Raw genomic sequence first — 17,960 nt, 5'->3', positions numbered from 1 at the left:
ATGAACTGAAGAAAAATAAAGTTGATCCTGTCTTTGAGATATGTCTAGTTCTACCCATACATGAGTACTTGCTTTATTACAATAGTAGTACCAGTGACTTCCCTGATAGCTCAGATGGTAAAGAATATGCGTGACATATAGGAGACCCCAGTTCGATTCCTGGCTTGGGAAGATCCGCTAGAGAAGGGATAGGCTACCCAGTCCAGGATTCTGGCCTAGAGAATTCCATGGAGTGTCCAGTCCAGGTGGCTGAGAAGAGTCGGACACGACTAAGGGACTTTCATCCATTCACTCACTGACTCAGTACCAGTGAGCAGGCAAGTCGACTTTAAGTAAATGCAGCTTAATTAACTGCCCATCTAGATGGAATAAAATCAGTCCAACAAAAGTCAGTTCCAAGTGAATAGTGAACCTAAGGGGAAAGGAAAGAAAAACCAGTAGATGACACAGGGGAATAACTTCATGATCTCAGGTAGCCAAAAGTCCGAGGGCAGGAATTTATGTCTGCTATGTTCACGCCGCATCTCCAGTGTAGATGCCCAGTGTTTCCAGAGGGAACAGAAAGGAAATTCAACGCCATCTGGAGGAAACTACACACATGCAAGCACTTGGGTCATCGTGAAGACACACAGTGTTCTTCATGATCAGAATGAATGTCATAGAAATGTCACTTCTCATTAGTCTAACATCTAATGCAATCCTAATTAACAGCCATTCAGACTGATATTCAGGATAAACTGATTCTAAGTTTCACATGAAAAATGAGCAAGAACACCTAGGAAAGCCTGAGGGAAAAAAGCCAGGTCCAGTGATGAGGTGTGATAAAGCCTACCAGGAGATAAGACAGATTTTAAAGCCAGGATTATTATCACTTTTTTGGAAGAATCCAGGCCACTACTGTTACAAGTTTCATTATTGGCTCAGATCAGTTCAGTTCAGTTCAGTCGCTCAGTCGTGTCCGACTCTCCGCAACCCCATGCATCACAACACGCCAGGCCTCCCTGTCCATCACCAACTCACGGAGTTACACTACATAAAACACTATTCCAAAGACTCTTGACTTGTTAGGTGCCTCCCATTTCAGGATTTCTGCTCTTATTTTCTTTCTGGTTTCTCACTCAGGTCATTTGTTAAGAGTGAAAGCTGGGTAACCCCATTCACGCTGATGCAACACAAAAAGCCGTACATGTACTCAGAGTGTTAATACCCTCTGTAGGCAGGTGAGAGGTGCCCAAGTGGCAGGAGAAAATAAAACTGCAGTTGGTGGACTTTTTTTATTCCTTTTTTCTTTCATAATTCTGTGTTGTCATGACAATACCTGGTTCTCCCTGAACTTAGCTTGATCTCAAATCTAGCACTTACCAATGCGTTTTTTTCATGGAAATGTCTTCCTTAATCTGTGTTAATATGTCAAAAGACTATGTATTTGCTTGGAAATCTGCCTTTCTTTAAGATTCCTGTCAACTGTTTTATGGCCAGGTATAACTCACCTTGTGCCACGCTATCTCAAAATGCATGTTGTAGGTGAGGTGCCTGGTGCAGCGCTCTCAGCTTTGAGGTGTTTCTTTTCTCTAATTAGCACCTTGCTGATACATATATAACTCCTTGCTAGAAACTAGAAATGGGGCACTCTTGCTGTCCCCTTCTAACGTCTATATCAGAAGCTTTCTCTATCTCTTTTATACTTTAATAAAACTTTATTACATAAAAAGCTCTGAGCGATCAAGCCTCATCACTGGCCCCGGATCGAATTCCTTTACTCCAGAGGCCAAGAATCCTGGCATCTGTCACAGCTCATCGCAGCAACATTTCAATACTGAAGAGATCCTCCAAGAAGTAAGAGTCTTTTAATAGTACAGAGCCATAGATTACAAAATGAAAATACATATGACCCTCCTAATCTGTGCAGCTTCGCAGGTGCCACTATCTGGGTCAGGAAGGTCCCCTGGAGGGAGGGCATGGCAATCCACTCCACTGATCTTGCCTGGAGAATACCATGGACAGGGGAGCCTGGCAGGCTACAGCACATAGGGTCGCACAGAGTGGGACATGAATGAAGTGACTTTGCACTCACGCACCTTAATTTGTCAAGATATAGCCGGAGTAACTGGCAGATTTGGCCTTGGAATACAGAATGAAGCAGGGCAAAGGCTAACAGAGTTCTGCCAAGAGAACGCACAGGTCATAGCAAACACCCTCTTCCAACAACATAAGAGAAGACTCTACACATGGACATCACCAGATGGTCAATATCAAAATCAGATAGATTATACTCTTTGCAGCCAAAGATGGAGAAGTTCTATACAGTTAGCAAAAGCAAGACCGGGAGCTGACTGTGGCTCAGATCATGAACTCCTTATTGCCAAATTCAGACTTCAACTGAAGAAAGTCGGGAAAACCACTAGACCATTCAGGTATGACCTAAATCAAATTCCTTACAATTATATAGTGGAAATGAGAAATAGATTTAAGGGACTAGTTCTGACAGACAGAGTGCCTGATGAACTATGGATGGAAGTTGGTGACATTGTATAGGAAGCAGTAATCAAGACCATCCCCCCCAAAAAAGAAATGCAAATAGGCAAAATGGCTGTCTGAGGAGGCCACACAAATAGCTGTGAAAAGAAGAGAAGTGAAAGGCAAAGGAAAAAAGGAAAGATATACCCATTTGAATGCAGAGTTCCAAAGAATAGCAAGGAGAGATAAGAAAGACTTCCTCAGTGATCAATGCAAATAAATAGAGGAAAGCAATAGACTGGAAAAGACTAAAGATCTCTCCAAGAAAATTAGAGACACAAGGGAAATTTTCCTGCAAAGATAGGCACAATAAAGGACAGAAATGGTATGTACTTAACAGAAATGGTATGGACCTAATCAGAAGATATTAGGAAGAGGTGGCAAGAAAACACAGAACTATGCAAAATAGATCTTCAACACCCAGATAATCATGATGATGTGATCACTCACCTAGAGCCCAACATCCTGGAATGTGAAGTCAAGAGGGCCTTAGGAAGCATCACTACGAACAAAGCTATCGGAGGTGATGGAATTCCAGTTGACCTATTTCAAATCCTAAAAGATGATGCTGTGAAAGTGCTGTACTCCATATGCTAGCAAATTTGGAAAACTCAGCAGTGGCCAGAGGACTGGAAAAGCTCAGTTTTCATTCCAATCCCAAAGAAAGGCAATGCCAAAGAATGCTCAAACTATCGCACAATTGCACTCATCTCACACAGTAGCAAAATAATGCTCAAAATTCTCCAAGGCAGGTTTCAATAGTACGTGAACTGTGAACTTCCAGATGTTCAAGCTGAATTTAGAAAAGGCAGAGGAATCAGAGATCAAATTGCCAACATACGTTGGATCATGGAAGAAGCAAGAGAGTTCCCCAAAAGTATCTACTTCTGCTTAACTGAGTACACCACAGCCTTTGACTGTGTGTATCACAAAAAACTGTGGAAAATTCATCGAGAGATGGGAATACCAGACCATCTGACCTGCCTCCTGAGAAGTCTGTATGCACGTCAAGAAGCAACAGTTAGAACTGGACATGGAACAACAGACTGGTTCAAAATCGGGAAAGGAGTAAGTCAAGGCTGTATATTATCATCCTCCTTATTTAACTTATATCCAGAGTGCGTCATGAGAAATGCTGGACTGGATGAAGCAAAAGCTAGAATCAGGATTATCAGGAGAAATATCAATAACCTCAGATATGCAGATGACACTACCCTTATGGCAAAAAGCGACGAGGAGCTTGATGAAGAGTCTCTTGATGAAGGTGAAAGAGAGTGAAAAAGATGGCTTGAAACTGAACATCAAAAAAAAAAAACTAAGATCACTATTTTGCCGTCAAAGGTCCACCTACTTAAAGAAATGGATTTTCCATTAGTCACGTACGGATGTGAGAGTTGGACCGTAAAGAAGGCTGAGCACTAAAGAATTGATGCTTTTGAACTGAGGTGTTGGAAAAAACTCTTTGAGAGTCCCCTGGACTGCATGGAGATCAAACCAATCAATCCTAAAGGAAATCACTCCTGATGCTGAGGCTGAAGCTTTAATACTTTGGCCACCCGGGAGTGACCTTTGACAAATGAAGTCCCTGACTCCCTCTGCACCTGCCCGTCTGCTCTGGTGATGCTCAAGAGCCCACCAGAGGTGGCCGTGGGAGGGGACCGTCTCGGGAACCAGGGCACAGGCTGCTCATGTCGCGGCTCCCCAGTGCTTTTAAAAGAAGGACCGTACTTTGCTCTTGAAGTTTATGAGTTTTTGTTTCTCCTGTTTTAGGCAAGGCAAGGAGAAGTGAAGGAATAACAAAATAAACTCTTATCAGATACCATGGATAAGCTTGTGTCCGAATCAGATGAGAGGCTTCAGCTTCATCTGAGCCAGCCCCAGGGCCCCTTTACAAAGAGGCACATCTGGCGCGGCCTATCCCGGCCTGGTCTGTGTGTGGGGAAAAGCTCCAGGACAGGAGTTGGAAAACTGTTCCCATAGAGGGCCCCAGAGTGAATGTCTTTACTCGTTATGAATAATTGAGTAGCAGCATTTCATGCTAGTCAATAAGCGTGACAGCATCCACAGGCAGTGTGTAAAGGAACAGACGTAGACGTGTGCCCACAACCCTTACAGAAAGCATCAGTGAGCCAGATCCCCCGATGGCCCCAGTGTTAGCAGCCGCCGTGCTCGAACTTTGTTCTTGGTCCACCCTCACCCCTTCGTTTCTTTCTTAGAAGTTTATTTCTGGGGCTTTGCAGGCAGTCCAGTGTCTGAGAGTCTGCCTTGCAAGGTCAGGGACGCAGGTTCGATCCCTGGTTGGGGAGCTAAGATCCCACATGCCACGTAGCAACCACGACAAAGGAATCCCGCGTGATGCAGCTAAGGCCCAACACAGTCAAATCAATAAGTTTAGTTCAGGATCTTTTAAATAATGTGATAGAAAGATTGAATCAGCTAAAAGCAAGCATTCTCATATTCCAACTCCAGCCTTCCCTTTTTTCATTTGCTTTGGAAAATGTCTGAAAACTTCCATCAGACCAGCTCAATGGGCAACACTCTGGTTCAGGTTCACTGAAAACCTGTCCCTGCTGCACCAGTGCCCTAAAAACGAGGCCCAGAATCTTCCCTGAGGTTGGTACTTGGGCATCGCTTGTCTGAGAGAGACCAGTGATCACTACAAGTTCTGTGGCACATTTTTCCCCCACAAATCCAAGATGTCACACACACCTCACTAGAGACCACTAGGGCAGTCCCCTCACTTCACCCTGACCTGTGGGGATAGTTTTGTCTCAGGTTTGAATTCGGCATATGAAACCCGTGCCAGCTTCCTGAGTGACCACTGAACTGCAAAAGCTGAAAGCAAGTATAAAGCAGTTTAACTTACCCCAGGGACCTGGCCTCCTTGTATCTAGAAGATCAGTTGGGGAAGGAAGAGATTGTCTGTGTACAAGTTAGTATTAAAAGTTGTCAACCAGCACTTCACTCTGGGCGCGAGGTCCGCCCCTCCTCCCGAGGTGCTTTAGGCTTTCACACAGAAGTGTAACCATTCCGCGGTCCATGCAGCGTCTGTAAGAGCTGACACTAAAGTGCTGTTTGTACCTTTTTCAGAATTCTCTGCTATGGGAAGTTGAAAATGCATAAAAGCAATTCGAAGAAATGCAAAATGACAAGGTACTTAAATCTCTAAATACTTTAGAAATTTGTTAAGAGCTGAATTGAGCTGGGTTCGTCGTTACAGTCACTGCAGATGCTTAGCGGAAGTCGAGTTACATTTTCTTTATGGCTAGTTAACTGCTGTATCGTGTATACCATTTCTGGTTTTGAACATTGAATGTGTTTGCACTATAGGTGGATTTAGAGTGTGTGGCTGTTGTGTGTGGTTCAGAATTCTGAGTAGTCCTTTCTGGGTTCACCCGAAAACTGAGACAAAGTGTGAGCCTTTCACATGGACAGTGCTGTCCGTCAGAAAGATAATACGAGCCACATACACAATCTAAAATTTCCTAAAAACGAACGGGCTACTTGACGTCCTTTTTTCACCGCGAGACTTGAAACCTTCTGTGTGATTTCCACATCGAGCTTTGCACCGGCCTGTCTTGTGTGCTCAGGGGCTGCACGAGGTGAGTGACTGCCCTGGCCAACAGCACAGAGCTGCCAGGTTGAGTCGAGTGACTCGGAAACTTGACCCATTTGACTTGTTTTACCCCGCGAGGAAGTGAAGTGGGGTGTAGAGGAGTGAATGTGAGGAATGCCCCAGAATGCAGGTGAGCTCCATGGAGACAGTTTAAGGCAATGGGAGGAGCGATGGCAATAGAGTGAGTCCTGGCCCCCCACTTGAACCTCCACCCCAAGTCCAGCTTCCCTCTACAGACGTCATTGTTGTTAATGACTTGCCATGTTTCCTCCGGAAGCTTTTCTACACCTGAGATGGAACTTCTTATTTATTATGGTTTATAAGGTTTATATTGTTCCGAGTGTTCATATTTGCTATGGGACTTAGAGAATATTTCTCAGAATTAAAATGTTCAGAGTTGATAACTACTCATGTAACCTATTATGTACATTTTGGTGCAAGTGATTTTACACCCAGAAAGCAAGCGGTGCAGGCTGTGTCATTTGCTGTTTCATAGGACCAGCTGCTTCTAAACCTGGAAACCCTGAGAGCTGAACTGGACCAGACGAGGCTACAAGGGGCTCCCCTCCACCAAGGGTAGCCCGCTCCCCCGTGCAGCTCCCCTCAGCGCTGTCGAGTGTGACAAGGGCCTGTCTGGTGTGTGGATATATGACTGGGTGTCGCTCATGGTTGCACCTCAAAGAGCCTGTAGCTTCATGGCCAGCGAGAAGGAGGAGACAAGCATCGTTCCTTAGGGTCGAACTTAGTACCTGGGAGAGTGGTGGTCACGGTATTGACAAAATTCAAAAGCACAGGCTGAGGTTTGGAAGTGGGGGCCGACCAGTTGCTATTTGGGTGTATTCATTTGAGGGGCCTGACAGACTGTGACACTGATGTTTCTTAAGAGTCACAGAGGTTAATGACCTGTAGTCTTTTTCATGTGAATGGAGACTGAGACATGACTTGCCGTTGACTGTGGTGGGAGGAATCACCAGGCTTGTGAATGAGATGAGCAGATTACTGAGCATCCTGATTTTTCCTTACTCATTGTTGTAGGCGCAGTAATTCTTATTAAGTATTTAAATGTTTCTTTGTCTTCTTCACGGAAAATGGTTACAAGTGAGAGATGAACTTTAGCAAAGGTTATTAAAGTGCTTAACTGGTGACATTCATTCATCTGTAGGAAATCAACTGCTGCTTGAATCCTGATTTAGGAGACCGTTTGGAGCCCATACGCATATTTCTGCATTTGTGTGCTTAGGGGATCCTCGCGGTCCAGGGTCCCCACCCAGCCTTCTTCTAGAGTAAGGGGATATCATTTGAGACAAAGGCAGAGACAGAAACTTGCCCTGTGTCCAAAATCACAGCAGGTGGAGTTCAAGGTGAGCATGTGGCCTGCAGAACGGATAGAGGGCATGGCCGGACTTGCTGGCCGAGCTCCTCCAGGGTGAGGGGCTGGTGCTGTCAGATGTGGAGAACCCCTGTTCCCAGGGTGGATGAGGTGAGTGTGAGGAGGACTGCGTAGACAGTGGAGGAAGGGGAGGTGGACACGGCCTCCTGCTCTTGGGGGTTTGGGTAACGAGGAGGGCCCTGGTGCTGGGACCCGAAGGCCTGGCAAGGTTGGGGGGTTCAGATTGAGAAGTCTGGGGCCTGGTCACCAGTCCCCTGTGTGTCAGTGAGAGCGAGAGACGAGAAGAGGAAGCTGCCATGGGGAAGGAGGGGCCGCTGTGCTCTGAAGATGGTGGGCCGCAGCGGCTGGTGCGAGGGAGACATGTCTCCAGGAGGCAGCTCTCAGTGGTCCCGGCAGTGACTTAGCAGCGCAGGCGGGGCCTAGGAGTGGGGCTTGAGGGCAGTGTGGGCTGAGTGGGGGCACTATGCTGGCTCAGGAGGGAGGGAGTGTGTCCTGAAAACCTGGCTCATGGGCAGGGTAGGCTCAGCGTATTTGGCAGGACTTCCCAGAGGAATTGGTCACCTTGTCTAGGAGGAGGGGGAGAGAGATGGAGGCTGCACTCCGCGACGGACCTGGGAGGTGATGATTGGTGGGGGGTGACCAATCCGGAGGCCTCTGTGGCCCTCAGAAGACCTGCAAGGGTTTGCAGTCCCTAGCGGGACTGTCATACACCCCACCCAATTCCCAAGTGTGCTCTGGCCCCAGGCCCTTGGGTAGAAGTGGAGCAGAGAAAGCAGTGGTTCTGTCAGGAGGAAGGGGAGACGGGAGGGAAGACAGGTGTGGCTCGGGGAAATTTCAGACTTCCATCTCCTGTACAGCAGTTTTCCTCACAAAACCGTCAAGCAGCGCAGCGTGTGAACCCGAGCAGGCTGAGCTGGTGGTTGGCCCTGGCTGCTCTGCAGACATATGGGGTGTCCTGTCCTCGGAGGAGGGCTATGTCTCCTGGGTTAAGGACTCCTGCACATGTAGGCGCCACCCTCTTCGCAGAGACAAGACTGAGCAAAGCCCGGGCAGTCCTGCTATGCAGGTGGTTCACAGTCAAGGCAGGGCCGCCCGCCTCTTAGCAGGCCCCTCCTGAGTGAGCGCCTGACACCCGCAGGCCCAGGTCTTAGTGATCAGGGCCTGAGCATCTGTGCTGAGCTTCAGAGTCTGGTGACATGCTCATCTCTGCTTTTGTTTGGGAAACCCCATGGCGGCTCAGCTCCAAACTGTGCTCTGAGGACTTTTTTTGCGGGTTGCCTGAGGCGCCTCAGAAGCGCTGAGAGCGGTGCGGACAGTGTTCCGGGCAGATGGGAGACTATGATCCACGGACTTCATGAGGGAGATGGAGGTCAGAGCGGGTGCAGGCCGGAGGGGAGGTGGGGTTCCAAGGAGAAAGCAGAGCAGGTGCATGCCCCGCGCTGGGATCTGAGGGCAGGTTCCAGGGGGACCACGGACCCCCAAACCCCACACAGGCAATCACACCCTCACCGTGTTTGAGCACAGACGAGCTCAGAAAGATTGTCTTTCCTCATCCCTGCAGGAAATATGTAACGGTTATATATTAATATTCTTATTTTTATAGCAAGTTGTCAGGTAAAGTTATTTTTCCTTAGGCAACAAGTTGACTTGATGTAAATGGTAAATTCTGTCCATCAACTTGTTAGCAACAGTGAAAAACTTTCAGGATGCGTATGTAGAAGTGAAAGTGGAGAGATTACGACCTATAAGAATCTCGTATTTTAATATGAAAATAATTTTATTTGCATAATTGAGTATTTAAACTACTATATTAAATCATCCACTACACATTAGGGGAGAATAGCAGTAACCGTGAATTCTAGTTTAATGCAGCACGTTGACATGAATCCAGAAACTCAAACAAAGCTGGTTGAGAACTTCATCAAGTGATGCATTTGTACATATACAACCTTAAAAAAAAAAAAAAGATCAACTCACCATTTCATCTGGTCTGGAGACTTGTGTTTAGAAACTCCAGCTTGTTCGTGAATTGCTCTTTTGATTATACAGAGTTCCCGATTCCCAGTGGATTGGGACGTGCATCTCTGCCCTGAGAGCAGGGAAGGTTCAAGTTTGTCAACTTCAGTTATCTCCTCATAGGGAGAGAGTTGCCACCCAGGCCCCATCAGAATGTTGGAGTAAATAAGTGAAATCAAATGTGAATGATCAGGGGCCACTTTGTAAGACTCAATATTAAGTTATTCTAAGTTTGAGAATATTCAAAAGAGGGAAAGTCGAACCTGAGAGATGTTAATTGAGCAAATGTTCCTGGAATTTGCTAATCGTGACACAGAATGCCAGCCCAAATGTGTTGTCCAGACACCGTCCTCTGCTGACAAAGGCAGGTGATGAGTTTTATTCTATTTTATGTTGGTCCAAGAAGAGAAGGAGAACACGGAGCAGTGGGCCAAGGAGATTTAGAGCAGGGAGGGCAGAGGGAGCTTAGACAACCTCTTCCTTTTAGATCAGTGAGCTCCCTCCACTGGTATCCCACCTCCTTGCTTGCCGGCTCCTCCCTGCCCAGCAGTGGGTGCTCCGCACCCCGAAGGAGGCAGCACAGCCCAGCGCGGGAGGTAGACCAGCTGAGCATCATGACTGGGGTATGTGTCTGCCTCCTCCCTGCCGCGTCCCTCCCGCAGCACACTGGTTTTCTTTCTTTGATTTTTCTCTTTCTACCCAGAAGACAATCAAGTACATTTGCTATGCTCAGAGGTCTAAGATTTATAAAATTGCCTAGTCTTTAATCGGAGAAGGAAATGGCAACCCACTCCAGTGTTCTTGCCTTCAGAATCCCAGGGATGGGGGAGCCTGGTGGGCTTCTGTCCGTGGGGTCACACAGAGCCCCACACGACTGAAGCGACTTAGCAGCAGCAGCAGCAGCAGTCTTTAATCATTCCATAATGGCACAGTGACAAATTAGTCTTGATATTTGGACCACCAGCTTAGCATGTCATCATGAACTCAGCCAGAGCCTGCCTCTGTAACATTGGGCCTGGCCTGTGCTGGGCACAGCAGCTGCGGGGAAGTTTCTGTTCTCAGGGAGCAGACAGCTTCGTGAATGTAACCATAGGCAGCTCTCATGGCGTGTGAAAACCATGCAGCACATTTTCCACTGGGGATGCCTGGCTGCAGGGTGCAGGGCATGCGGTGGGAACAAAACCAAGAATCTAAACTGGTCTGCTTGCTGATGGGCCTGGTCACGCACTCAGGCCAGCTCTATGTGTGAAACCAGGTTAAAAGCCCGGTGCCCCAAGGCCCCAGGGAAGAAGTCGGGCTGCCTCGCTCTTCCGAGTCTAAAGACGGGATGACAACCTAGGGCTTTTGGTGACAGAGTGTGTGGCTCTAAAGCACATGTTCCAGCTTTCTTGCGTGTTTAGCTTAGGTTTTGTGAGTGCGTTGCTGTTTACCCCATGAAATCACGTGCACAACACTCTGCTTTGTGACTGCACTTGTGTTATCACTTTTCTCTGTTACCACCCATTTCATGTTAGCTGCATTGTTAGTCAGCATATAATTAAATTCACTGTGAATCACTTTAGCGGCATATGAAGTGGTAACTAGTTCATTTTGTGGTCTTTTGACACATTATTTTTATAATTTGCATCATCAGCTAAGTAGTTGATATTTAAAATTCTTTGACGATTTCTCTGTGGTTTCATGCGTGATTTCTTTCTGAGTATTTGTAAAAGAACAGTTCTGTGTATTTTTTCCTTGTCGTTGGAGTTCTCTGACGGTGTGTCTGCTTTCATCATTGGTTTTGATTTTCTGCTTCATCCTGTTGTCTACTTAGTCCACAATCCAGACCCCAGCCTCCCTTGTTCTCACTGTTTATTTATTTTCTGTGAGCGGAAACAATTGGCAACTGTAGAGCTTTGGTAACTATATTGCATCATGTTACCCGAGCATCTGTCCTTTCTTACTGATTAAAAATGAAAATAGAATTTCCAGAATAAATTACATCAAAACAAGGAGCAGAATTTTCTCTTTCTGAATTAAATGATCATATGACCACTCCATAGTATTCTCACCACTGGAGTAATGTGCATAAGTACAGAGTAGCTTGTTTTTCAATGACTTGAGTTAAAGCAGGTTAGCTCCCACTGAACTGAGCTAAGAAGGTTTAGATTATGATGTCATGTATATAAGATTTAAAACTTTATAAAACAGTAGCACATATGGAATGTAGAACGTTTTATAACATAGGAAACATTATTAAATCATAAAAGTACAGAAATTGATAATTTCACAAAGAAACACTGGTTAGTTTTGAGTGTAAGCTAACGCCAACACTAAGGTATGAAATATATGCTATGATATAATATAAGCTATAATATAATGTGTGCTATATACTTTGGTATGTTAGAGACATTTCATATTTAGTTATAAAAATAAATAAAATTCTTCACATTTGCATGTCAATTCAGAAATGTCTTCAAATCTTACAACAATTACTTACCTACCTTTAAGATACAGTAGGAATAGAGTAAGTCATGCTCAAAATTCTCCAAGCCAGGCTTCAGCAGTATGTAAACCGTGAACTCCCAGATGTTCAAGCAGGTTTTAGAAAAGGCAGAGGCACCAGAGATCAAATTGCCAACATCCGCTGGATCATGGAGAAAGCAAGAGAGTTTCAGAAAAACATCTATTTCTGCTTTATTGACTATGCCAAAGCCTTTGACTGTGTCGATCACAATAAACTGTGGAACATTCTGAAAGAGATGGGAATCCCAGACCACCTGACCTGCCTCTTGAGAAACCTGTATGCAGGTCAGGAAGCAACTGTTAGAACTGGACATGGAACAACAGACTGGTTCCAAATAGGAAAAGGTGTACGTCAAGGTTGTATATTGTCACCTTGCTTATTTAACTTATATGCAGAGTACATCATGAGGAACGCTGGGCTGGAAGAAGCACAAGCTGGAATCAAGATTGCTGGGAGAAATATCAATAACCTCAGATATGCAGATGACACTACCCTTATGGCAGAAAGTGAAGAGGAACTCAAAAGCCTCTTGATGAAAGTGAAAGAGGAGAGTGAAAAGGTTGGCTTGAAGCTCAACATTCAGAAAACAAAGATCATGGCATCTGGTCCCATCACTTCATGGGAAATAGATGGAAAAACAGTGGAAACAGTGTCAGACTTTGTTTTTTTGGGCTCCAAAATCACTGCAGATGCTGATTGCAGCCAGGAAATTAAAAGACGCTTGCTCCTTGGAAGGAAAGTTATGACCAACCTTGATAGTATATTAAAAAGCAGAGACATTACTTTGCCAACCAAGGTCCGTCTAGTCAAGGCAATGGTTTTTCCCGTGGTCATGTATGGATGTGAGAGTTGGACTGTGAAGAAGGCTGACCGCCGAAGAATCGATGCTTTTGAACTGTGGTGTTGGAGAAGACTCTTGAGAGTCCCTTATACTGCAAGGAGATCCAACCAGTCCATTCTAGAGGAGATCAATCCTGGATGTTCATTGGAGGGACTGATGCTAAAGCTGAAACTGCAATACTTTGGCCACCTCATGCGACGAGTTGACTCACTGGAAAAGACTCTGATGCTGGGAAAGGTTGGGGGCGGGAGGAGAAGGGGACGACGGAGAATGAGATGGCTGGATGGCATCACCGACTCTGTGGACATGAGTTTGAGTGAACTTCGGGAGTTGGTGATGGACAGGGAGGCCTGGCGTGCTGTGATTCATGGGGTCGCGGAGAGTCGGACACGACTGAGCGACTGAACTGAACTGAACTGAACTGAGGAATAGAGAGATAAATAGCGTCTCACAACACCTAAGAGATTTGTTTTTGTCCTGAGGACTGTTGCCCATACAAGTGAACTTGGGCTCTGATTTGCAGATTAAAAAATAAAGGGGGCCAAAATAAAGGGGGCCAAAATTAAGTTCCCCAGACTTAGGTACCTCCTGAAGGTAAAGACAAACAGGAGAGCTTCTCACAGTTACCTTTGCTCTAAAGGGCTAAATGTTCAGCAGACTGCACAGCAGAAGTGTTCATGTCAGTAGATGGTTTGGGTTTTGAGTTAGGGGCCCAGCTTTGGGTTTGGTCTTGGGGCTAGGGTTAAGATTCAGATCGCAGTTTGGCTTTGGGTTAATGTTAAGTTTAGAGTTAGGATTAGGGTTAAGATTAAGCATCAGGTTTGTGGTAGGGCTCTGGCTTATATTTGGGTTGAGGTTGGGGTCAAGGTACAGTTGGGGCTGTAATAGTGGTTAGAGCTTTACTGTTTGTGCTTTTGGTTTCATATAAAAATTCTTTGCAGAATTGTTATCGTGAGTATTTACCCCTGTTTTCTTGTATAGGTTTCTTGTTTTTGCTCCTATATTTAGATTGGTGAGATATTTTGTATATATTACTCTGTGTAAGTGATTCAGAGTAAAATAACTTTTTTTCTTTTCTCTTCTTTTGTTTTCCTTTCCTTTCCATTCCTTCCCTTTCCTTTCCCCTTCCTCCTATTTCTCTCTTTCCTTCCTCCCTCCTTCCTTCTTTTCTTGGTTGGTGACTTGTTATCCCTTTGTACCAGCATCCATGTGTAAATGCTCTCAGCTTTTCTCATTGAATTGTTTTGGCAGCTTTGTGAAAAACTGTTCAGCATAGACAGGTATGTGTGTGTATTTTTGTACTCTCAAGTCCATTCCATCAGTAGGTTTTCTATTTTCTGCCATGCCACACTGTCTTGACTACTGTCCCTTTGTAGTACATCTTCGTATTGGAAAATACGAATCTTCCTACTTCATTTCCCTTTTCATGTTGGGAAATTCTAGTCCTTTGTATTTGCACATGAATTATACAAATCAGGTTGTCAATTCTACAAAGAAGTATTGTGGAATTTTAATAGTATTATGTAAATCTGGAAGTATCTTTGGGGAGTATTGCCATCTTAGCATATTAAGCATTCTGGCATGTGAACTTTGGACATGTTTTCCATATGTTTACATACTTAATTTCTTTCAACACAGTTTTGTAGTTCTAAGAGTATAGTTTTTGCTCCTTTTTGAATTTATTGCTAAGCACTTAATTCTTTTTTGATGCTGTCATGAATGGAAATTTTTTAAATTGTATTTTCTGATTTTTCTTTGCAAGTTGTCTTTGTCTGCTTGGGCCCTCATAACAAAATAGTGCAGACTGGGCCACTTACACAACAGAAATTTTTATTTTCTCACAATTCTGGAGGTTGGAAAGTCCAAGATTAAGGTTCTGACAGAGTTCAGTTCCTGGTGAGATTTCTCTTCCTGGCTTTCAGATGGCCATTCTCTCACTGTGTACTAAACATTTTGAAGTGAGAGAGATGGGTCTCTAGCACCTCTTTCTGTTTTATAATGACAACAGTTCTATTCATATTGGGTCAGAGTGCCACTCTTATGATCTCATTAATCTCAGTCACTTCACAAAGCATCCTATTTGCTTGATAGTATATTTGGAAGTTAGGGAGTTGATATATGATTTTGGGGCAACACAACCCATTTCAGAGCACAGAAAAAACAATAAGGCTTTTTATTCTGCACCTTGGTGAACTCATTTCTTAGTCCCATTTTTTTTTTTTTAGTGGATTCCTTTGGATTTTCAATATATAAGATCATGTCATCTGTGAATAAGCATTTTCTGTTTCCCTTTCCAGTCTGTGGTCCTTTTATTCAACTTTCTTACCTAATTGCCCTGATTCAGGTCTTCAGTGCAGTACTGAGAGAACTGGCAAGAGTGGATATTCTTGTCTTGTCCCTGATCTCAGGGGCACAGCATGCATTCATTTGCCATTAGGTATGATGTGGATGCTGATTGCAGCCATGAAATTAAAAGATGCTTACTCCTTGGAAGGAAAATTATGACCAACCTAGATAGCATATTCAAAAGCAGAGACATTACTTTGCCAACAAAGGTCCATCTAGTCAAGGCTATGGTTTTTCCAGTGGTCATGTATGGATGTGAGAGTTGGACTGTGAAGAAAGCTGATCGCCGAAGAATTGACGCTTTTGAACTGTGGTATTGGAGAAGACTCTTGAGAGTCCCTTAGACTACAAAGAGATCCAACCAGTCCATTCTAGAGGAGATCAATCCTGGGTGTTCATTTGGAGGGCTGATGCTAAAGCTGAAGCTCCAATACTTTGGCCACCTCATGGGAAGAGTTGACTCACTGGAAAAGACTCTGATGCTGGGAGGGATTGGGGGCGGGAGGAGACGGGGACGACAGAAGATGAGATGGCTGAATGGCATCACCAACTCAATGGACATAAGTTGAGTGAACTCCGGGAGTTGGTGATGGACAGGGAGGCCTGGTGTGCTGTGATTCGTGAGGTCGCAAAGAGTCGGACAAGACTGAACTGAATGATGCCAGCTGTGGGGTTTTGTAGATGCCCTTGATCAGTTTGAGGAAGTTCCTTCTCCCTAGTCTGTTGAATATCTTATCATGTACTAGGCGAGAGGGCTGGAAAGACATTGGCTAAGAAGAGCTGCAAATCCTGGCCAATGATGCAGTGAGCTCCTCGATGTATATTGAAGCAGGTGAGATGAAAAGAAGACTTATAATGCTGACCTTTACTGATCTCTTATCCTGTGCTCGGCACTCTCCTAAGTGGTTTACATGCTTGATTCATTCAATCATCACAGCCATCTGAAGTTGTTCAAGTGCAGTTATTAGCTTTCTTTCTCAGATGAGGAAACTAAGGCTCACAAACATTGACTCCTGTATCTGGTTGGTAGAGCTGGGCTTCAGATGACCTTCAGAATCTAAGCAATACATCACCCCCTGAAAGAGGAAGGCCTCTGGGGCCTGAGGATCTTGATGGAGGGGGAGGGGTGGGGTGAGAGTGCTGCAGAGGAGATAGCTGTGGTCAGAGGGAATGTAATCAATGAGTGTTCATGCACAAGGCACTGTCTTAGGTGATTGGGATGAATCAGTGACCAAATTAGGCTAAGTCTATCTGAGCCAACACTCAAACAATGGCAGACAGACAGCAAACCATAGCTACAGCAGGTGATGTCTATAGTTACACTAGAATATCCATAAATACTAGGCAGTAACTCTCCGCGACCCCATGAATCACAGCACGCCAGGCCTCCCTGTCCATCACCAACTCCCGGAGTACACTCAAACTCATGTCCACAGAGTCGGTGATGGCATCCAGCCATCTCATTCTCCGTCGTCCCCTTCTCCACCCGCCCCCAACCTTTCCCAGCATCAGAGTCTTTTCCAGTGAGTCAACTCGTCGCATGAGGTGGCCAAAGTATTGCAGTTTCAGCTTTAGCATCAGTCCGTCCAATGAACACCCAGGATTGATCTCCTTTAGAATGGACTGGTTGGATCTCCTTGCAGTATAAGGGACTCTCAAGAGTCTTCTCCAACACCACAGTTCAAAAGCATCGATTCTTCGGCGATCAGCTTTCTTCACAGTCCAACTCTCACATCCATACATGAGAGTCGGACACGACTGAGCGACTGAACTGAACTGAACTGAACTGAAAGCAGAAGATAGGAATGCAGAGGATAGGGAGGGGCAGGAGTGTCAGTGTTAGTCCATGTTGAAAAGTTACATTTATACTAGTTAGTTGCTAAGTTATGTTTGACTGTTTGAGATCCCATGGACTGTAGCCCACAAAACTCCTCTGTCCATGGAATTTTCCAGGCAAGAATACTGGAGTCGGTTGCCTTTCCCTTCTCCAGGGAACCTTCCCAACTCAGGGATCGAACCTGTGTCTCCTGCATTGCAGGCAGAGTCTTTACCAACTGAGCCACCAGGGAAGCCATTTACATTTACACTAAGGGAGTGAAGAATAAACTGTGAAGAGTTATGGAAGGAGTAATCCAGAAGGAGGGATTAAGAAATGCAAGACCCTTAAGTGGGAATTGCCAGGTGTTTTTGAGACCAACACAGAAGCTAGTGTGAATTATGGTTATGGCTTTATAGTTTGGGGTTTGTTTGTTTGTTTTTCCTTTTTTGATTTTAATGGATAAATATTTGTGTGTTTGGGTTAAGATTATAGGTTAGGTTTTATGGTATCGTTTAGGGATTAGGCTTTTGAGATTAATGACTAAGTTTTAGGGATCATGTGTTAGGTTTTAGGGAAAAGATATTAGGAATTAGGTGTTAGGTTAACCGGTTACTACAGGGGTCAAGTTATGGGTGCAGGTTAGGATTCAGGTATGGGTTAGGGTTATTGTTTCAGTCACTAAGTCATGTTCAACTTTTTGCAACCCTGTGGACTGAGGTTGTTGATATTTCTTCTGGAAACCTTGATTCCAGCTTGTGATTCATCCAATCCAGCATTTCGCATGATGTACACTGTATGTAAGTTAAATAAGCAGGGTGACAATATACAACCTTGGCAAACTCCTTTCTCAACTTGAAACCAGTCTATTGTTCCATATCCTGTTCTGACTGTTGCTTCCTGACCTGCATA

At 44.9% G+C, this 17,960-nt stretch overlaps 1 protein-coding gene across 1 annotated transcript in view; it reads right to left on the bottom strand.

Moving 5' to 3' along the window:
- Nucleotides 1-7,529, bottom strand: part of LOC148775898 (liprin-alpha-1-like) — a 75,923-nt gene extending 68,394 nt beyond the window's left edge. The window contains exon 1 of the mRNA XM_088842833.1: nt 7,461-7,529. Within this exon, the coding sequence (XP_088698959.1) occupies nt 7,461-7,529 (69 nt within the window). The remainder of the gene's footprint in view (nt 1-7,460) is intronic.
- Nucleotides 7,530-17,960: the final 10,431 nt, after the last annotated feature.

The sequence above is a fragment of the Moschus berezovskii genome, chromosome 13, assembly GCF_049115385.1.
Source record: "Moschus berezovskii isolate FMDL1 chromosome 13, NW_MosBer_1.0, whole genome shotgun sequence".
Taxonomy (NCBI): Eukaryota; Metazoa; Chordata; class Mammalia; order Artiodactyla; family Moschidae; genus Moschus; species Moschus berezovskii.
Note: the sequence above shows the minus strand (reverse complement) of the source record. Positions and strands in the feature narration are given on the sequence as shown.